The 22,840-nt window shown below is 39.2% G+C and overlaps 2 protein-coding genes and 1 pseudogene across 2 annotated transcripts in view; 2 read left to right on the forward strand and 1 right to left on the reverse strand.

The window, feature by feature from the left end:
- Positions 1-5,567: 5,567 nt before the first annotated feature.
- Positions 5,568-6,475, forward strand: med9 (mediator complex subunit 9). The gene is made up of 2 exons (XM_018680816.2): positions 5,568-5,721; positions 5,952-6,475. The coding sequence occupies exons 1-2, from the start codon at positions 5,642-5,644 to the stop codon at positions 6,169-6,171; spliced, it is 300 nt and encodes a 99-aa protein (XP_018536332.1). The 5' UTR covers positions 5,568-5,641; the 3' UTR covers positions 6,172-6,475.
- A 482-nt stretch (positions 6,476-6,957) lies between these two features.
- LOC108886136 (dexamethasone-induced Ras-related protein 1-like) lies at positions 6,958-8,389 on the reverse strand (annotated as a pseudogene).
- A 4,135-nt stretch (positions 8,390-12,524) lies between these two features.
- The window catches only part of pam16 (presequence translocase associated motor 16), a 359,227-nt gene continuing 348,911 nt past the window's right edge, over positions 12,525-22,840 (forward strand). The window contains exon 1 of the mRNA XM_051074151.1: positions 12,525-12,528. Coding sequence (XP_050930108.1) covers positions 12,526-12,528 — 3 coding nt within the window. The 5' untranslated portion in view covers position 12,525. The remainder of the gene's footprint in view (positions 12,529-22,840) is intronic.

The raw sequence follows: 22,840 nt of genomic DNA on the forward strand, positions 1-22,840 counted from the left end.
ATTACCCAGAGCAAGCAGCTTGGTCTGAGCTTATTTCATAATTTTCCTCTCTGTTGGAGCCCTGTTCCATCACAATTGAATACTGGTAATTACTAGTTTTACATATTCTGAACAAAAGGCTGATTTCCATCTGGGTCTGGCTAGCATTATCATGAATGAAGTGTCACTACCTTGATTTTTCACTTGGGGGCAGTGTAAGTCTACTTATCTCAACAGTTTAAACTGTTGATCTGAACCCTCAGGAGGAAACTTCACTAATATTTATAGTTGCAATAATAATAATAATAACATTTAGTGACTCCACTGGACTCACATTTATTTTTTAAGTGCTCTATTCTCTCTGATCACTATAATCTTTTTTCTACAAATAAATGTTAACTGATAAATAAAATAAAAATAAATAAATAAATAAAATCATGACTTAGACAGTTTTTTATTTTTTATTTTTTTTTATTTTTAGGCACTTTAAACCTTTGGCAGAAAGGACAAGATTTTGAATCAGTAAGTTCACTTAATGTTTATTTTAAGCTCTGATCAGCTGCTGTCTGAGCATTAGAATTAATGTGTCTCAGATGATTCTGTTTGTCATTGACTGAATGGATGGGGGAAAAAGCTTGTTTTTGTCTTAGACAGAGAGGTTTAAAGGACGGGTTCTCAGCATGTTGGTGGATCTCTCATAAACAAGATCCTCCCAGTGGGGGAGCAGTGTGTTCACATTTAATCGTCAATTTCCATGGAATCAGTTCATAGCTGGGTATTAATCAGCATTGTGCTGTTTAGGGAAATCTTATCAAAATTACTCATGATCTATTTTTCAATTGTCTGGGGTTGTAGGATTAGGTGAAAACATCATAATATTGATATTATGCACTACCAGTGGAAGTTTTAGGACACCCCCATTTTTCCTGTTTTTACTGAATTTTAAACGGTTCAAGCCTAATGAGTAACCTTAAATGGTATAAAGATCTGAGATAAACTGTGAGCAAAAAAAAAAAAAAAGGCGAGGGGGTGGGTGGCTGAATGGGGTGTGGGGAGTTTAAAAGGTCACCAAAAGCAGAAAAATCATTTGAATTTCTCAGAAAGATTATGAACCATCAACTATGTAAGTAATTGAAGCATTGAAAGTTAATGCAAACACTTTCTACAGATGTCTTACACACCCTTGGTCTGTACAAAGACAGTGTTGGAACAAATTGTTAATATTCTGTGAAGATTCTCAGTCATCCACGCCATGGTTATAAAAGATGGGTTGAATCAACTTGGTTGTAGATGACTGAGGACATTTCATCTGTTGTCCAAGAGGCTTCGGTTCTGGCTATTTTTTCATACTGCATCACTCTGAGGGTGTTCATCTCATAATGCTCAGCAAGATGGAACTGGACTTGGCTGAACTGAAGGGGACTATTGGATGAGGGGTGAAATGTATATAACCAAGTCCAGTTGACCCTGATTCAGCTCCTCTTGGATAAGCCAATACTATACTGCAGGAAGTATTACTATGTATCTTATTGCTATCAGAATGGTGAGAAAAAGACAAGTAACAAAAGACAACAGACTGGTTGGTCAGGGGCTCACCCTACAGCTTCAAACTGGACAGGGTGAAATCAATTTTAGATGGAGGAAACTGGGATGGAGGAAAAACAGAGGTGTTCTAAAAGGTTTGACCAGTGGTGTTAATTGCAACACTAAATGACATAGGACACATTTTCATTACTACCATAAAATGAGTGATTTGCAACAATCATCTCAGTGGCCCTCATCTGGAATGTGGTTTTTGTCTTGGTATACACATTCACACAAGTGTTTATCTTAACAGGCATAGCCTTTTGCCTGTGGTGCTTAATTGACTGATTTGGACAGGCAGTAACTACGCTGTTTGTTCAAAGCATGCACGACTCTTTTGCAGCAATAACACCAGCTGTAATGCAATTATAGCACCAAAGAGGCCTGTTAAAAACCAAGAGATTATCAAAGCTCCATGGAACTGAGCCACAGCCTACTAGGAAATATGATGTGAGTATTAGCTAGTTCTATGGTAATTATCTGTTCTGAGTAAAATTAATAACATGCAGTCATTCAGTTCTGCAAAGAATTACTGAATTAGTAAAAAAAAAAAAAGCATTAAATGGTGCTTTGATCATCTCAAAGATGCAAGGAAGAGGATGTTTGTTTGTATCTGTGCAAAGTGCAGGAGGTCAAGTGCAGGCACATGGCCAATAGATGTTGACTGTTCAGGACAATGAACCCTGTTGTGGCTCCTGATCCATTTTTCTCACAGAGAGAATGTAATAACCGAATGACCTGAAATATGCATGACTGGGAAGCACAAATGTGACTTTGGCATGAATTGTAATCAGCAGCTGATTGGCTATTTTCTGGCTGGTACTTACAAGGACAGTTGTTGAAAGCTTCTTTCCAAGAATCTGCCCTGGACACATGATATGAAAACATTCCCCTTTCAAATGAAACTTTATTTGTTGTTGTTGCTGTCCTTAATTCTCAGTATTTAATAAACTCAGTATTTGAATTACTAATGGTTTGTCCTGTTGGAAAAATGCAGACTGACTGTGATCTTTCATATGGAGACTCTTGCTATGATTAGACTGGAGATCATCAGGCAGGACATCTGCATCCTGCCAGCTCTCTGCCAGAGATGCTGGGGCTGTCAGCAGCCCTTTCACGTCATCACAGGGGCTGGGTGGGGCAAGGCCAGCCACTTAGGGAGTGCTACGGAGGAGTTTAAGTGGAAGTGTCCTGAAGTCACCCAAGCCCAAAGGTTATTCACAATTCCCTTGTCAGTCATAAAGCACAAGTTTACTCTGAGCTCTACATGAGAGATTTTCCAGAGAGATTCCATTTCGCTGCTGAAGTTGATACATGGGAATTTCTGTTAAGAGTCCAAATTTATACAAACCACAGCCCATTTGACCTCTCTCACTGTTTTTACCCCTGCTTGGTATCATTTTCATTTGATTTTCTCTTTAGGACATATAATGATATACAGGCTTCTTATATAAACTTTCTTTAAAACTGGATAACAAATTCAAACTGTTACTTAAAATAAAGTCTATTTTGTACATGTTTGTGAATGGCTCACCCTGGAATGTAAAAAAAAAAAAAGATACAATAATGAATTCATACAGAAGTCACTGGTATGTTAATACAGAAAGATAATAGGGAGGATAAATGCTGTATATTGTACCGGTCATAATGGTAAACAACTTAAGTCAACCCCATACAAGTTAAGTATGGTAAGTATCTGCCTTCTTCCTAACATTAGTATTACCTTTATTTGTAATCCTGATATGAAATATTAATGTAGGTACATATCAAGATTAACAGCATTGTATCTGCATTCCTAACAGGATAATAAGGTTTTGTTTTTTCTTAAATGTATTAGTTTGCTTGCTAATGAGCTTTTATTTTAAAGGGTCAAGGCAACAACACAAAGTACATTAGTCAAAAAAATATCAGTGATTGTGAACAACATGACAGTGAGTTAACAAGCTTCTTCCTGTCATGTGGCCAATTCTCCAGCTGTAAATGGGTCAAAGTAACTCAGAATGCATCAGGATGAAAGAAACATTGCAATGAAAAATGTTTAATGAAACAGCCTCTCATGTGCAGACCCTGATCTGTTATCTACCCTGAGCGGTAAATTTTACAACCTTTACTACTGCCACACACATCATTTTATTCAGCTGTTATGCTCCAATATTATTCCAATTACAGTAACAGTGTGTATGGTATTCCATTCAAATATGTTCAATTGTTCCTGTGGGATGAGATTTTTTGGGTCATGAAATGACCCACTTTTCTAAACTTGCAAATGTGAGGTGTCAGAGCCTTCCTCATGACCCAAATGGTAAAATACATGGGCATACATAATGCCCCACAAACTCAGATCTGGGTCACACATAATAACACTGCAAGTTTCAGTTATATGTAATGTTCAATTAGCGTGAGCGCTGAATGACATTTAATGTTTGTCTGGTAAAAAGACAACAACTACAACTCAGATGGAGGCATAACCAAGGAAAACATTCAATAAGCCTATCATCTAAATGTGTGTGTCTTGTAAAAGCTCTTAATTAAGTCTACACTGGCTGTGTCACGGCAGTGGTTGCTCTGTTGTGGTGCCTATTGAGAATTTATCTCTATGGTGTTTACCAGATGTGGGTAATATGTGCCTGGGAAGCTGAGAGGATCAACACCTGAATCAATCCTTTGATGAGAATATATAGCTGTGAAAATAGGTCAGTGAGGTATAGATAAAGTGATAAAATCAAATCCCTTAAAAGAATAGACCATAACATTTCATGTGATGTCACCATAGGTGTCCCTCAATATGCAGGGACATGATTATCCCATTATATTTTGAGAGACAGGCTACTGCATTTGTTTGTGTTACCAGAGGCAGTAGGCTGTTGCTCAGACATAGTAAACAGGAGGCAGTAGTGATGCTTACCCCCTGCCCATAACTTTTTTTTTTCCCTTTTGTCCTGTTAATAATCTAATTTCAACATGAGGCAGCCATGTGCACAGACAAGGTAAAGGTATACCCAGATAAAAATGCATGACCTGAATACAGCTCTGCACTGATCTATGGACCAGACATTTAGCATGACTCATTGCGGTCCATTAGACCATAAGTGTGTCATCGTGCCCACTAATATTGACACCGGTTGCCATGTTTCACTCTATATGCATGTGTCACGCTTGTAGACATAGGAAACTGAACTTCAGTATAGATGCTAAAGGTTGCTAAGTAGTGGGATGAGAAGCATTTATTCCTGACCATCACAGGTCAGGTTTGTTTGTTCTGTGTATCAATAGATTGTCTGTGGCCTATATCTGGGGAAATATAGGCTATTTGGAATTTCATTCCATTTAATAGTCTTATATAAATGGCAGGATATCCTATAAAACTTCTTAAACTGGGGTTTATTGAAAACTCATATTAGACCTTATCAAAATGGACTCAATTTTTTTGCCTCTCACACCCCACCTAAACTGATTTTTGTGGTCAGACGACTTATGAATCCCATAATTTGGACAAAGTGAAGCAACTGTGGTTGGTTGGTTGGTGAATCTTGAGGCAATACTGGCATTCTTCCACTTGTTGTTTGTATGTAAAGGAAGTGAGATAAGAGTGAAATCCTCTCATTTTATTCTCTACCTGTAACCACCACATTTTGGCACAGCTTTGCAATAAGAAAAATAAAACCAGCACTTCAGTCTCTTCGCTGTTTTTTGATAACTTAGGTTTTAAAAAAAATCTTGTAGCCTAGTTTTTAAATATAGTTAACATTTTAGCTGGCTGATTTGCTTAATTTGCTTAATACTTATGAATGCATATAAAAATGTGTTCACTGGGATTGAGCTTGTGAAATGTTTGTTGCACTAATCGAGCTGGTGAGTCATTGCCTATTTAAAGCAGTGCCATTTAAGTTTACAAATATTAATGCCAAATTAAGGAACAATTTCTCTTGTGACAGGCCATACTGGAGGCGGGGAATCACCTTTTTTGGTGCAATCCTCGAGACTAAAATCATTGTAACTAGGTGGTGATGTTTCCCGTGTAGTAACGTCACCATGTGATGCCTGACGTAAACAATCTGCGCCGCGAAGCAGGATCGTAATGGCGGTGGCTCAACCGAACTTAGAGAAAGAGAGCGACGATTGCTCTTTGCTGCCTTTAGTTCATGATATTATAAAATGGTAAGACGACTTACTTGTGTTAATATGAGATGTTTCTTCGCTGCTCTGCGGCAACGTGTTTACCTGTCTTCGCATAGTCGTTTTGGTGGAGTCGTTTAGCTTGTTGTTGTATTAGCTAAAACTAACGTTAGCTGCTACAGTTAAAATAACTTGATGATATTAGTGGCCAAAATAACACCATACAATGATAACAAGCGCTCTTTAAATCACCTTTGTCTTTACTTTTTAAGCATGGACAAGGACAGCCAAGACGTCCACCAAGAACTGGCTAAACTGAAGGCAAAGATCCAGGAGGCTCGGGAGCAGATCTCCAACATGCCCGGGATAGACAGCAGTCCGGCGGAGCAGCAGCAGCAGCTGGCGACGCTGCGGGAGCAGGTCCGCACCAAGAACCAGCTACTCCAGAAATACAAAAGTCTGTGCATGTTTGACGTGCCAAAAGCATCGTGATACTGAAGACTGGATCACTGCACTGACTGGAGAAAGCGCAGGCACAGCCGAGGTGCAGGAAGGACTATTTGTTTAACTACATCCTAACCCGTGGATCAGATAAACGTGGGAGTCAAGGACGTTTAAATGAGCAAAGACTGATTTTTCTCATTTGCATCGCAATGAACTGAGTTTTTGCTCCTTATTTTTTTGCATCGCGAGAATGCAAACTGGTTTTTGTGGCATTTGTATTAACTGTAGTTGTGTCTTTTTCTTATATCTGTAACATTCTTATTTTATAATAAAATGAATTGATTACGACCCAGTTGGCTTAAAGCCTTTTTGACTAAGCTACCAGTCATACACATTCATTTAAGCCTGTGGCTATCATCATGAAGCATGTCTGACAAAGTTTTCACACTGCTCATTCATTCTGTTTGTTGCTTTAGACATTAATAGGGGATTTAGGGTTATCAAGAAACCAATGATTAAATTCTGTAATGCATGTATTCACATTCAACACCTGGCAGCAGGTGGCCAGAAATTATTAAATTAACTGTGACAGAGTTAAGTCTGAGTGAAAGTGCTTGAAACAGTGAGGGGAGTGTTTGGGGTCCCCAATGGACTATCAGTGCAGACACTTGCTGGTGTATGAGGTGACAAGCTGAGGCAGCATATGGTGTATTTTAAAAGAAAAGAAAAGAAAAATATTTTCAAGTAGAGGAGAACTGCTTAATGAAATCTGCAATGTTTGATGCAACTTCATTTAGTTTTTCTTGAAAGAAAACAGAGGAGGAAGACATACTATGAAAGTAACAAGTTCTTTTTAATTTTCTCTTTTATGAAAAACGTTGACATAGACATAATAAATACACATTCAGAGTAAAATTTGTTCATAACTGCAACAAACATTCAAGTTCCATCAAGTTTGAAAAAATAGCAAAATGTAAACTTTTCTCAAGTGCCACTCTTGGGAAAGCTAGTGTAGAGGCAGATTTTACAGCATTTTCTACTGCATCACTAAATAGGGACAGGCCTATGAGCTTAGCCACTTGCCCCCTGCATCTCAGCCCAGTTTGGATCACAATGTGTCACTGCTGCCTCAGGCGCTGAAATCTACTGTTTATGGGCTTCTGAGCCCTGTATGCAGGACGGCTGTTTCAACTCTGTAAAGTCTTTGAGAAAGTCTCTTGCACACTGGCAAAAAAAAAAAAATACAAAACTGTCAGCATATGATGCAGCCTTTCTCTTTGGCCTGGCTGCCACCTATAGCTTTCTCCTTTATGTACATCAAGTCACTGTGTACGCTTGGTCGCCGCGCAAACGGTGCCACAATCCCATACGCGTTCCCGTCTTTGCACTTCTTGTTTCTGAAGGACTTTCTGTGGAGAACCTCGCAGTACTGCAGGGAGACTTTGCAGTGCCGGTCGGGACTCATTTCGTTGGGCAGCTTGGCCATGGTAAAGAGAGTCTGAAACATTTGGTCTACGTTGGTGTTCTTCTTCGCTGAGATCTCAAAGTAAGCGCAGTGGTCGTCTCCACCGACCAACTGCTCAATCTCGTCCTCCTGCACCTCACGATAAAAGTCCCTGTCAGCACTTGTTGCCGCAGATGACCAGCGGAACGTCCACGTTCTCCTTGGTTTTGTTTCGTAGGCAGGACTTGGTCTCATAGATCTGGCGCTTCAGGCGCTGCACCTCCTGGAAGGAGTCCCTGTTATCCAGGCTGAATACCAAGATGAACACATCACCTGCAGAACACAAGAGAAGACGCATTTAATATCAAATAATACCATTTTAAATGAACTCTGCAGGGAAGCAGCACGGTGTGGTCTTGAAGAGGTTTGAAAGCTCAACTCACCAGTAAGAATTGAAAGCCTCCTCATTGCAGGGAAGGGATGATTTCCAGATGTGTCCAAAATGTCCAGCTGGTAAACGTCTCCCTTGATGCTGTAGAATTTCCTATGAAAGTCCTCAATAGTCGGCGTGTACTGGTCGTCAAACCTCTCGTTCAGAAACCGAGAGATGATGGCCGTCTTCCCAACTTTAGTGGAGCCCAGAATGACCATCCTGTGGCAGTTCTTGGCCGGTATGTCGAACTCATTCTCGGACGGTGACATTTTCTTAATCATGCTTGCAGCGGTTGCACCCGGTGGTCGACGGTGCGGTGGCAAGAAAGGCAGGACTTTTCTTTTAAAAAAAATCCTTTCAGTGATGTGAGGGGTCTAACCTCGCTGTGCGTCTCTGAAGCCTGAGGAGAGCGGGCTGGCAATTTATGGAGGGGAGCTCGCAGCGCCTCCCCACATGCGTCATGCGTCAAGTTCCAGCTTTGGGAGCCGGAGCAAGACCCGAAATTATAATGTTACTATGGAAGTTTTTGTGCGTCAACCCTGTCCACCTCTCTTCAAAAAAAGGGGAGAGATACGGACTTGTTTTCGAATATAATGCTCGATTGTTTGATCATTCATAATTACAAATAACTATCTGTAAAATGGAGATAATTTCATTTGCAAAATTAAAACCTTAAAGCAAACTGGTGATAGATTAGATCAATATGCACACGATAGTTGTGTAGCGTGCGTATTATATTAAACTAAAGAGTTTTAGTGGCATCAAAGGAGGTCATGCATGCATCTCACAATAATCTCATACATGCATGCACCCAGACAGCCTTTACTTTATTTTCTCTTGCTGAATAAGTACATGCAGCTCAAGCAACAACCACACTGCCTGAGTACACGAGCTCAATCTGTTTCCTCAATCATCAGAGATAAGTTAAGAGACTTTCTCTCAGTAAGAAAGCAGCTGGAGTGTGAGAGGAGAACGGAGGGGGGCGCACAAGCACATCAGGCATGTTAAAGGGGGGGGGTAGTGTCTTTTGCTCGTAGAATCCTTATATTGGCTGTATGTTTTCCAATGTGCATGGCTATATGATTCATCCTTTGAAGATGCTTTATATTCCTAATTGAAGGTATTATATCATGTTATTATATTATATGTATTATGTACATTTATCACTCTGTGACAGTTTCATGATGTACGTATATCAGATTCATGTTTTAAAGTTGCCCTCTATTTTTATTTGTTCTCCTCTTGCTAATTTTAATCTATTTTACTGCTTTTATGATTTCAGTTTTATCATTGCTATTTTTAATTTTCATTAGTCTCAGTATTAATCTTGATTTCAGCTTCTCAGTCATTTGTAAAACAAATTCATACATGCCCTGACATGTATGAAAGGGGTTAGGCTATACACATAAAGTTTTTATTATTATTATTATTATTATTATTATTATTATTATTATTGTTTTTTATTTTGTTACGCTGAGCATTACATATCACAGTCCTTATCAGCAGGACAGCTCAAAGGCTCATAAGATGTAATGAGCAAGGCTTTAACAGGCTTTAACAACTGTCACATGAAGCAAAACAATATCAAGTTCAGATGAGCAAAGAGACATGAGTTTTCAAAAGAAAAAAACACTGCCAATACATTTACCATCACTCCATTTACCTTCTAAAAATAAACATTAAGTCAAAATGTTGGATCATCATGAATGAAAGCAACAATGTACAGACGTCATAATGAGAAAAAGAAGAAAAAAAGAAAACTACAACTGAAGAACAGCTGGGTGTAACTGGTGCCTAGGAGCCATCCAATCCAATCTGTATTGACTTTCTCATATGTGTTAATTGAACTACCCCACAGACGGTCTAAAGATAGAGCCTGCTGGTTGTGACTCAAACTCTGCTCATCCACTTTGCCACCTTAACCACTTGTCACCTTTCATCTATCTTCTCACCTGTGAATCGGTGTAGAGAGAGAGAGAAGATAACTTCTAATGAGAACATTTTGTGTATGATTCATGTGTTGTGTCAGCTCCCTCTGTAATAATTACTGTGTAAGAGATCTACGTTTTTAGAGTTTATTAGTTCTCTGTCTTTATTTATTTATTTTTTTTTTAGATGTGTGATAGCTACTTGACCTTGCTTCCACTGATCCTGCTGTTTTATACTGCCCATGATCTGCTTCAACATGTACTTTGCAAATAATAGCTAAAACAAGTATAAAGTGAAGAGATAATGCATTTTTTTCAGTCAAGCTTGCGTTATCACTGGGTTAAGTTGATGCAAGACAGATGTCAACAAGGTTCAGAAGGTTGACATCATTCATTGCTCCTTCTCTCTCTCTACTTCTCTCCCCTCCTATTATGCTTGAAATAATAATGACAAAAATCACATTTTAGCTACACAATAGCCACAACAGATCTTTAAAAAAAAAAACAAAAACAAATTCATATGTCTTGGTATTTACCTTGATGACCTTCATGTGAAACCTAACACTTGACGGCATGGATGACCTTTTTCAGCCCTCTGTGGGGCATCCAGGATGAAATCAGATAGGTGTACTTAAGCCTGGCTGTTCAAGTTTGTGGGGGTTTGTGTAACCAGGGTGGAGGGAACTGGTGCTATACCCCTTACTATTGGTCAGTAATTAAGCCAGTGTGTTCCTAGGATGCGTATAACAGGACACGTGCAGAGTGGCTCATCCAGTGAGGCTCTGCCATAACGCTGCTTACATGAAAACATGATGGAAGGAAGATCATTAATATTCTCAGCCATAGGGAGACATGTCCTTACTTATCGCTGTGTATTTTGGATTGATTTTGTAAAAAGGTTTGGGTAATTGCTCAAAACTACTATTTAAACCTGCTCATGATACTAAATGTAGTTAATAAGTATATTCTTTAGGTTTCAAGTAACTCTGTATCATATGCCCAAAGAGGTTATACAGTGAATAATGCATTTAACTTTGTAACAAATTATATGGCCAATTCAAAGGAATGGTTTTCAGGATAAAATAGATATTTGACTAATTATTCCATTTCTTGGTAACAGCTGACATAAAACAGGTCATGGCAGAGTGTCTTTATTTGTTCAGTCAGAGCAAGAGAAACATCAACATTTTCACTACTAACTCCCTCAACTCACCTGAGAACCAGCTCAGAGTCAGTCCTAGAAAACACAAACATACACTGATGGTATAATGTGTTTTTTAGGGGCATCTTTGTCTGTGCACATCTCTACTCTCTTCTTTAGTCTTGAGCCATGTTTGCACCGAGGCCTGTTACATGGTTCAGTTACACAGCCGGACCTCGACACATGCATTGTCCTGGCAACATGGCCCTCAAGCAGAGTAAACACACTGGCTTTGGCCCACTCAGTCCTCTGCCAGTTATACACATTAGACTCATTTCCTTCTCAGCCGTGTTTGCCCTCATCAATTAGTAAAGAGGACAGAAAAGACTGGGGAGAAAAAGGGATACCCTCTGTGAGGACACAGCGCTTCACAGCTAAGCACAACAACACAACTGTACCAGTGGCAACAAATCTACATTTTTGATGTTGTCTCAGTTTTCAGTATAAGCACACCAAAGACATGTTTTATTGTGATGGAACCAATCCTGTAAAAAAAAAAAAAAAAAAAAAAAAAAAAAGATGAAATAGGTCAAAAGGGTTGTATCTTTAATCTTATTTCTACCATAAAGTCTGATGACGCAGGTGTGACAGAGTGTGGAGAAGCACTCTGAGCGTCTGTAAGCAGCAAGGATTTCTATAATGTTTTGTGGTTTGAGCTCATTTACAAGTTTTATGGATGAAACATTGTGTGTCTAAAGCGCGAAAACCAGGTGAAGAAACACACTGACTGATTTCACAAATGGCAGTGACGTATTTGGTACTAAAGCACATATACCAATAATACGACAGCAGACAGAGCAGCAACGTTTTTGGTGGCAATGTGTCATCACCACTGTCTCTTGTGATGGCAGCTCACACATGAACATCCACGTGTGTGTAACATGTTCAGTGCATAATAAGGTTGTGAGAACAGTTGGCAAGAACATATGTACATATGTGTGTGTAAATGTGTTATTTGTCTATGTGACCAAAAATGCTGTGGTATCTGCAGTAATATGACCTTACAGCAAGGCCAAGAGAGTCTGCCAGGTTTAGCTGTTTTTTCTGATTATTTTTCACATGAACTCACCATGTGCCAGTCAGATGTGTATATTCTCAGAAAATGTCTCCCAGTTATTCTCCTAGAATTTCCCTCAGCTAGTACACACATTTACAGGCATTTTAATATTTTACAGTCTCTTCAACTCTTGCTCAATTAATTTCAATGGTAAATGTCATACATTACACACTTACAATCTTTGTAGACATGACCTGTTTTGCATTAGCTTTTGTAACTCTTCATTTGTGCAACTGCAACCAGTTTGGTGACATATGCGCAAATTACTCCAAACCACTCCTGCAAAATTTGATGGCATTTCACCCATTTGTAGCACTAAAAATACATGACAAATTGCAAATGGTCATCAGATGTGCTTTTTTGTGACAAAGCCTGAAAACTCATAAGAAGGATTTCATAATTCTTTGAAAACATCATAATGACAATCTTGTCAACTACCAAGTGGACTGTGATGTATAACAAGACCAAGATGCAGATTGCAATTTTTAAGACTTTCCTATTTTTAAAATATGGCCACAAAGTTATGTATACTTGTCACAATTTTCTATCATCAGTCTTCAACTATACATAGACTACACCTGATTCAGCACAGGTGTGGGTCCAGTATTGCGTCAGATGCGTAAATACTGATCTAACTGATGTCAGAGCTCCTACTGAGATTTCAATTCAGTGTGCAGGTGCACTTGATACTATTCTTAAAATATGAAATTGTGAGGTTTTACTTCCACAGGCCTTAGTTGCATTCACTGTCCGGTAATGTACCAGACTGGGTAAACTGTTGGCAAAGAGTAAGGGTTTGCTTTGTTACCTGTTCCATTCAAAATGTCTAATCTCACAGAAGGACAGGTTTGTTTGTGCCTAGGTAATTTGTTTACATGCCCCACTTTCCTTGCAACTAGCTAAATATGAGGATGAAATAAAGCCAATTTTATCACCCTGGTTCAAACCAAAGATAACAGACTACTATTGCAATATCTGGCCTGCAGGTCCAGTTAGGTGTGTTTACTGGCACAACCAAGAAATGAAAATTCTAAGAAATTCAATTCTCTATGTTCCATGGATGGATAATTTGTTTAAACCAGTTTTCTTGCTGCAGAATCACTGTTGTTCAGTTGAATACCAGTGAGATAACATCTGTTCTAGTGGAGAGATAAGGCCCAATGGAGTCGGCTCTCCTGGTGTAAGAGAGGCCACCTGATCTCGTAAGCTGAGGGGAAGGAGGGGTCATGCTGTGTTTACATGGCGTGAGACTCGGGGCCATTGCGTGTCAGGCCGGGCCATCTTGCAGGGAAAGTGTTGAATGAAGCATGAGCCTGCGGTTTCCAATACAAAGGCGTCGGGTTTCAGAGCCAATCAGAGTCCTGGCCTCAGTCCAGGTTCAGATTGCCAACCACCTGTATGTTTTGATAAACCAACAATCTGTCAACTATGTTATTATCTATGACATGCAACCTGATGTTGGAGTCTCTGCATGACGTACAACACAAGGTTGTAAATATATGACAGAAAACATTACTTTGGATGATTATACGGCAGCCTGGCAGTATTAAGGTGACACCTGCGTTTTTTAGTCCTTTATGGCCCTGAGCTGTTTTACTGAGTGTGTTGGGCTACAATTTCATCTCACTCTGTGGGAAACAGACCCAGAAGATTATCATGTTTGATCCATCGAAGGTAATTATAGCCTTTTTAGAGATGATGATGGTGGAATTCATATGAAGACAGAACAGCTTGTGAGAACTATCAGCAGTATTTTCAGATTTCTAGCCTCTTTGTTATCGCACATGATCTGACATGGGTTGGTGACCTCACATACACTCAGCAGATGGTTGTTCAGAGGGTTCTCCTCAACTGACCTGGCTGACCAGGAGGTCTTCAGGCCACATGATTATATTCCTAATGGATGGAAGAGCAGTGAACACACAGACAAACGCATCTGTTCTTGTGGACTTGGAGACCTGAGTTCACCTAACTGTTGGAAGGATGTTGGCCCAACAAGTAAGCAGAGAGTAAAGTGACACTTATCTACATCTGCAAGTCAACTTCAAACCTTATCTAATCAATCTATATATTTTATATTAAAAGATCAAACAACAGTGTATGTGAAAGGGGTCTCTCATGGTGTCAGTCCCCCTCAGCTTTCAGCATCTTTCAGCTCATTGTGTTGCAACTTAGCTGTCTTGGATCAGTTTCACTGATCCTCTAGGGAAAAAAAAGCTCTGATAAACCCACCCAATGTTCAGTACCTCCCATTGCTGGCACAAAATAACGATGTAAGATTACCAACAAGCAAGTGAACATAGTGTAGAATTTAGTGGCTAAAAAGCCAGATAGGAGATGGTGGTGACCAAGATAGAGCTAAAAGAGAAATGAATGTCAGACTTACATTGTCAGGTGGACAAGAACACAATTAAAGATGTATGTTAATATATTATTGCTCAATGTGTGTTGGACATATAAATAGGTAACTGTTTACAAACATGTTAGTCACATAAACTCTGTAATGTGATAATGTGTTGGTGTAGGTGGTTGCTAGTTAAAGTCAGTCAAGATGTCGCGCTGGACTTCCTAGTTTAGCTGTAGCACTAAGGTGACCTGTGTTGGAAAAACATAAGTGAGCTATGAGAAAAACTGACCATTTAAAGAAAATCTTTTTTTTCCTTTTTTTTTTTTTTTTTACTTTAATGGAAACATTTTTTAAATTATAAATATTCATGTTTCAACCCCATGAGAAGATGCAATGTATTTAAGAATCAAATATGTCACTTTTTTAGAAAACTTTTCAAAAATTAATAATCCTCAAAACATAACTATGTGGTCGAGAAGGAGAAATGACAAAGCATTTAATATTATGTTTAGTGACTGTACAGGTTTTAAAAATACGGCCCAAATAAGGCCTTAATTTCAACACACAACAGAATTTACAACAGAGGCGTCAAATAAGACAAAAAGCTGGATATTCAGACCTGTACGTCATAGATGTTGCATAAAATTATGTGTTTCCTTGGGACTCTGCAGACAAAGGAGCACAGTGAAAAGCACATTTGGAAAATTGGTCCTTAGGTGCTTTACTGTTTCCATGACTTGTATCAGAGGTAATGGTCAATTCCAAACCGGATGTTACTTCACTGAGCAGTATAGTTGGTAAATGTGACTACCACTGAGTGATCTTATAAATGCTTAACCTTAGACGTCAGCGAGCTGCTGCCCTTTGCAAGCACTGTTTACGTAACTCTAACAGCTTCACGCAGAGACAAAAAAGAGAGGGAGGGGGAAGAAAGGAAAGAGGGAAAGGTAGCAAGTCTTTGGCAAGGACTGATATTAAATTCCACCTCACACACACACATACGCACACACCTTTAATACCAAATATTAATACCATCAGCTGAACCACCCTCCAGGCTGTTATGTCAACATTTAAATTCTCCCTTACCAACAGCACCCCCCCCACCCCACCCCCAATAAATATTACATAAACTCCACACCAGGTACCTGAGCTGGTGTGAGAAACATCTGTGCTGTGTGTAAAGTTGTATTAAATCTTGACTCAAGATTCAACTAAATTAATCAAAAAGTAGCTTCTATGTGCTCCGTGGGAAGAAATCTTTGCATAAATCCACATTTCAGAAAAGTCTAAGGGTAGTTCTCAAGTGCTGACTGCAATGACACCTAATTGACACCCAAAATGCTCTCCCTCTAACGCTGAATCAGCTGAATGCGGGGTCTCCAAAGGTTGTGCGTCAGGGCTGCGTTGCACAATTCGTCATGGTTGAATGCACACCTTGTTGTGATTAATCTCGCTAAAAGCCCACTCATCGCTCATCGTATCCAACATTACATTTGCATCAGTATACTGAAGCATGCAAGAACAGACATCATGATGAGGTACACTCAACCATGATGATAGTTGTGTTGAGACTATCATATAGGCAGTTTGAGGTATTATTCCATCAAACTAAAAATGAAAGTTTTTTTCAACATTGGTAATCCCTCTTCATATGACCCCTAAAATACCTGAGTTTCAGAGGATTCAGACACCATACAACATCAACAAGGTCAGGCCTCCCTTATTAGAATACATTTGTTGCTGTCCTGTGAAAAACACATATCTCCAAAATGGCAAACTGTTATGAGAAAAAAAGTTAAAAGGTTTCGTTTATCTTAAAAGAACAATGCAATGAAAGAACACATTTTTTGGGGAGACGGAAAGCAACAACCTGATGTATGAGTAACAAAGTAAATTTCACATTGAGTCTTTGTATGACTGAACACTGCATCTCTCCAGCTGCTCCACCACAAAGCAACAAAACAGGATTTCATAACACAAGAAGAGCACATGGCCTGTACTGCCCATTTTCTGTTTTTGTTTACATCGACACCATGTAACCGACGCCCATTCTGACTCAGTGTGAAGCCAATCCCACCAACTGCTGAGAGGGTTAGCGCTCAGTGGCCAGCACGGACATTCCTACTGTTTGGGTAATGAGGCATATATGCTCGTTCTTTTCAAATAATTACATAGGCAGCATGCACAGGCATGCTCACTACACCAGTACAGTGGGCTTCATGTTGGACACATGATTCAGCCTTTTAATAAGCTTTGATATCTGTGTGTGTATGTGTGTGTGTGTCTGTGTTCATCCATTCTGACAATTTTTGCCATCTTTTTGAAATTGATCAGATGTGTAAACAGGAAGCTATTACATGGTTATCACAGATCACTCATGAGTACAGTTAGAAACACACAGACACACACCACACGCACACTAATTTAAAAACCTCTTTAAATGTCCTTTATTTTCTCAGATATGTCTCAGCATTAGGTAGACTGAAATTAACATTTTTAGCAGATATTCAATGGTCATTTTCAGTGAATATTACTGAATATTATATTGAATATTACTTCATATTATGCTGCCTAACTGACATTAACTCTATATTTAGTGATCTTCTATCTATCTATGTCTGATCAAATAACAGGAAAGGCACAAATAAACCTGACTCATTTCCTTTATGTATCAAATTAGAATCAGAAGATGTTACAAATAATGAAAAAGTTCACAGTACACAGATGCTCCATAAAAAATCCCTCAAATTTCAAATTTCATTAAGAAAAATTGCCTGTGTAGAGCTCAACTCTGAAGCAACAGTCTCAGAGTCAAAATAAAAACAGCATCCTGACCTTTAAGCTTGTAACCAGTGTTTTCACTCACACACTATGACTGACTTATTTTGGTTAAATTACCAATTTGTAAAAATCCTGCGTCATGGAAAGTGCTTGAAAAGCTGCTCCTGAACCAAAACTAATCTTGGTTGATTGTGAAAGCTCCAGCGTATTAGCTTGATTTCTTAATCCTAAATATAAAGCTGATGGATACACACTGTGTGCTGTATTGTTGATGTGATTAGTACAACAAATTAATCACAAGACTCTCTAATGGTGAAAAGTCTATGTCAAAAATTGTTAATAATTGTTGTTAAATAGCACAGTATTCAGGTTACTCCACTCTTTATCTAGCTAATAGAAAATATGGATCACATGGTATTGTGCTCAAGACTGCTTGAGACCACAGGAAGAAAAGCCAACAATCACTTGAGGTATTTTTAACCATTTTACTCAGCATCCAAGTGCACGTGTTTGAATAACCTTGAAGTCAATCATGTGACAAAACTATAACATACGACCTGTGTTATGTAGCTCAATACTAGCTGGAATCAGAGGAATCAGGTGAGTTTTGTCATAAACCTTTATTTTCTTAAGAGATAGCATCAACTTTACATCACCCACATCATTTAGCAGAGGCACAGAATCCTTTTAAAATTTGGGTTCACTGGCTGCTGACAGAGGGTGAATGGAAAAGTAAATGCTCACAGGAAGACTTGTCTTCAGCTCACAGTCGCTAGCCAGCTAATTAGTCCACAGTGAGAAAAGCTTGTCTCCTGCTGTTAACAGCCAGACTCTTCACCTTTGTACCTCCCTTTGTACCACCAGCAGCAGCAGGATTCTGGTGAGACGGTACCACTGCTTCCTTATCGGATTGGGTCCCCCCCATCCTGGGTACCTGCCAAATGTCATTCAATAAATCATTTCATGTTCATTCATTCTGTGGGACATGAGCCCTCTTTGTTGCTATGCCCCTTTAGAAGTTAAGGCAAACCTCAGTTGTTGTTTACAAAGGCTCATATTTTCCATTAAAGATAAGCATCAAAGCTGCAGTCCATATTATCCTTCAGGGACTGCCATAGCTGTTAGATTGCAAAGTAAATAATGACTGGGATTTGCAGACTGCATTCAAAAAAATCAGGTAAATCCATCCATCTCTTCACTTGTGTGACTGCAGCTGCTGCATTAATCTGTCTGCAGATCTTATGCTCCACTCCCTCATGCAGTGTCCAAAAAATACTCAAACTCCTCAGCTAGAGCAACAGTCTGTCATTGGTACAGCTTTAAAAAACACAACTGTTATATCCTTTGTGTGTGTGTGTGTGTGTGTGTGTGTGTTTGTGTTTGTGTGTGTGATATAAAATATGTCCACGAGATATTATTACATTTAATAAAAGACAAAAATGTAATATTAAAAACACACACTGTGTGCATTGCCTAAGTACCCTATAGCTTTCAAGGGTGCACATGGTAGCTTAATTATATTTTGCCTAAAACCCCAGACGCCAACCACCGCTGATATTCTTGATTACAACCTGGTCCCAGTTATGTGATGTCAGTTGGACTGTGGTAATGTCACTGTTCAATAATGCTTTGACCCAAATGTGGACACACAGGAATAAGCGAGTTTTTGATGTCACAAAGATGACGTACTGGAACAAAAAGGGCAAGCCTGCTCCAGCAACATTAACAATCTGGAGAACAGTCTTCTATTTATGGGAAGGAGCCAATGAGTAAACGCAAAACAGCTGTGCAGAAAGATGGCCAATGGTCAGGTGAGTAATGGCAGACGCCTGAGGAGGGAGGAGGAGTGCAGGTGTGTAACCATAACAGATATTGTAATTTGACTGAGATAAAATTTTATTTTGAAATATTAACCACAGTTTAAACAAAGGGTCTAGATATAAATTCTGACACAGGTCACCACTTGGAGGACAGGATTTTATCATCATCATTTGTATTTTAGTCCATATTGTATTTTAGCATGGATACTGTATGTCCAAACAAGCAAAATGACACACAATGAACTTGTGGCCTTTGAGGCTCTTAAGAGGCCTCTTTGAGGTCCCAGGGCAGCTATCTGCTTACTGGTTGGTACTGCAGAGTTGCTTGTGAGTGTGTTGCAGTAGGTCTTTTTCTCGACTTGTCATTGTAGGAGATCATCACATCATCTTTAATGACTTCAATGACTTTAACAATGGCTCTGTTTTATTTGAGTATCCCAGTAAGTCATGACTGTGTGACAGTGAACCAACATGCACAATACCAGGACCCTGAAACTGAAGCAACTAAATGGAATTATGCCATCAATAATTTGTATTTACATTTGGACGTTTTTGAAGGTTGTCCTCCCCTAAAAAATAACCCAACAGGCCGTCTGTGCAAGCAGTTTATAACAACCCATACTGACGTTTTACTGTTAGGCACTTCCAACCAGTTGTTGTAATTATGACAGCAGCAGAGGAGAAAGAGTGACATTATGTAAAGAAAATTGGGAAGAGGTTGTATTGGATAGGCCTTTGATATCTTTCCTGTAATCATTGTTTTAAGTCTTAACCATGTTTATTACTGTAACAGTAACAACAAAGGCTCTCTAACCTTAGAGAAACACTTAAACCCAAACCATAACCATTTTATAAGCTTAACTGCAAGTCTTTGGTACATGTTAAAATACCTTTTGTGATAAAAGAATCCTATTTCTGGCAGCAGACAAAGGTAATGAGACTAAGCAGACCAGAAAGTGATTGCACAAACGCAGAATTAAAAAGTAATGATCCCTAATTTTTTCTTCCAAATTAAAACAATTCTCCTACTGTTTACCTGACTGATTAATAATAATTCATCCAACCAAATAAAACAAAGGGTTCTATGTAAAGATTCAAAAATGACCAGTCACTGAATTAAAGCTCATTTGCAAAGAAGCCAAGAACATGAAAGATCAATCAAGAGAGAGCTGATTCAAGTGTTCTACATGCCTGAGTATCGTTCATTGATGGGCAGACATGATGAGAATAGACCCTACTGTGGTTTCTATTATGGAAGTTGCATCCATAATCACAGTGTACTTTATTGCCCTGTCAGGGTTGATTGTGTACATAAGCCATTTTCATCTAGGGTTCACAGAGTATAATAATTACATAGGCTACTGTTTCCAGGAAATAGTATGTCTGTATCTTAATGGTTGTGATTGCACATAAATATGCCGCAATTATATATGAGAACTTTAAAGAAATTTTTTCCTGGAGACACAGCTCCTCTACTAACTATTTTTACTGATTAGATACGTGATATGCTGGTCTGCAATTTCAGGATTTCATCTGGTTTGGCACAATAAGCTTCTAGACTATTAAAATAAAAGCTGCTTGTTTCACCTAGTGGTATTTTTCAAAAATACCAGTAAGTGAGACTAATGGTGAGCGCAGGATGCTGAAGGCAGGAAAGGATAAGGGAGAGTGGCAGTGAGCTAAGTGATAAAAAGTCAAGGTCATCTCTGCTATCTCTGCCTCTCTACCCTTCTCCTGGCACCTACTTCAATCAGCCTACTGATAGATGCAAGGACAAGTCAATGTAAATACTGATGAGTGCACAAATGCACACATGAGGGAGAAAGAGGGAGGGATTGCAGTGAGAGTTACAGATGCTTGGATAGGTCAGGAGGTGTCGGGGAATCTAAATTATCCAATATCCCCCGTGGAAATGACCAAAATAGAATTTCCTCTCATGTTCCTGTTTCTAAAAGTGGCAGGTGATAATGTCCGTAGCTTCTTGGACCATGTGAAAAAGAGAGGGAGCACAAGGCCACATCTGACAATCTGTGTGTCACTGCCCAACTGGAACTCTTGGGCCCCAAACAGCCATTACCAACAGCAGGAGCACACAGTGTGCTGATTAAATGACAGACTGGGTCAATAACGGCTGCCTGTTAGCCTAGCCACTGCACCAAGCTAATTATGTATAATTGGTCCTAGCTGTTGTGAGTGCATTAGAGGCTCAGAGTCCACCATGACTCTATGGATGGACTTTACGTAGGAACTGATGTTCAGTAATGTGAGACTGGGTGTGAACAGGTGCAAACATATATGGCCGATGTGCGTAACACACACACACATGCACCGCACGGATCTATATGAACTCACACAAACAGTCAAATACTGAACTTCAGTGCACTCTCCTACCTGAGCTCTCACCTGAACCCATGAGCTGTCTCAGTTCGCTCTGCGTCATGGCAGCTTTTGTGTTCAGGCTATCCCTCATATCTTAATTTGACCAACCATGTTTATGGAGCATGATAGTGATCAACATCCCTGATGAGCAATGCTGTGCACCAAGTGATTCTCTGACCTCAGGAAACCTGGCTACTTAAGCTTTAACAAGTACAAAGTGTACTGCTGTGTATCTGACTACACTGTGTATTACCTGGGAATACCTTGTTGTTGCTTTCAAAGGGAGGATTGAATTGCTTTGCTACGGGATAAAAACAACTTTGAGAAGTGCAGTAAGAATATACCAAAAAAAAAAAAAAAAAAAAATGTGTGGTGAGCAGATCTTATTTTGATCCTCCTCATTCTGTCTGTTCACTGTCTCGAGAAGAAGCAGACAAGGACAAGAGTCTACTCATGACTCTTATGGCCTTGTGGAGTGTTCATTCCACATGTGTTGTGTACTCAAAACAGGAAAAAGGAGCTGAATACCTTGGAGGCATTGAGGGCTGCTTTTGAACTCTTGATAATCCATCTCATATTGTCTTTCCATTTATGAATATACGTATAGCATTCACTTACTTAAGGTCTACTTATTCACTGAGCATATTTGAGTGTGCAGGTCAACAAGCACAGCATCCTCAATGCTGAGCTACAAAGAGAATAGTCACAGTGCTCCTTGATGATTCACTTGCATTTTCAGCAGCACTGTAAAGAACAGTGCAGCAGGAAGTAAACCTTGGTAACTATCCTCATTTTACATCTGATAGCAGTCTTGTAATTCTCTCAAGGTACAAGTATTCTGCAATTTCATTTGACATCCAGTGAAATAGAAGTTACAGTATAACAGAATCAAAATGCAAAAATGAACAAGACTATTGCTTACTGGTATATTCACACCTAAACTCTTGCTAAACATCCATTTGACTTGCACAATGCTCTGTTAAAGCATATATTAAAGAGAAAGAAGTTTTTTCATGCATTTCCTTGTGAAAAAAAATGGTTATATAATTTCTCACTGAGCTTCATCCTCCTCTTTTGAAAATTAAGGACAAACTTCAGAACAAACTCTTTTCACCCAATTTGTCCTGTGAAATTACACAATGTGCACCCTTTGTCACAAAAATGCGACAGCCAGGTGATGTAAGGCAGATGGTGAATTTGAATAATCCAGTGTTCCCTCCCTGTGTTGAGTATGGCAACCCTGCATTTTTGCATGCAGTATGTATGACGGGTCAGGAGGTTGTACAGCATAAATGGACAGGAGGCTAAATGCATATGGCAAAGAAAG

Source organism: Lates calcarifer, linkage group LG11, assembly GCF_001640805.2.
Source record: "Lates calcarifer isolate ASB-BC8 linkage group LG11, TLL_Latcal_v3, whole genome shotgun sequence".
NCBI lineage: Eukaryota > Metazoa > Chordata > Actinopteri > Centropomidae > Lates > Lates calcarifer.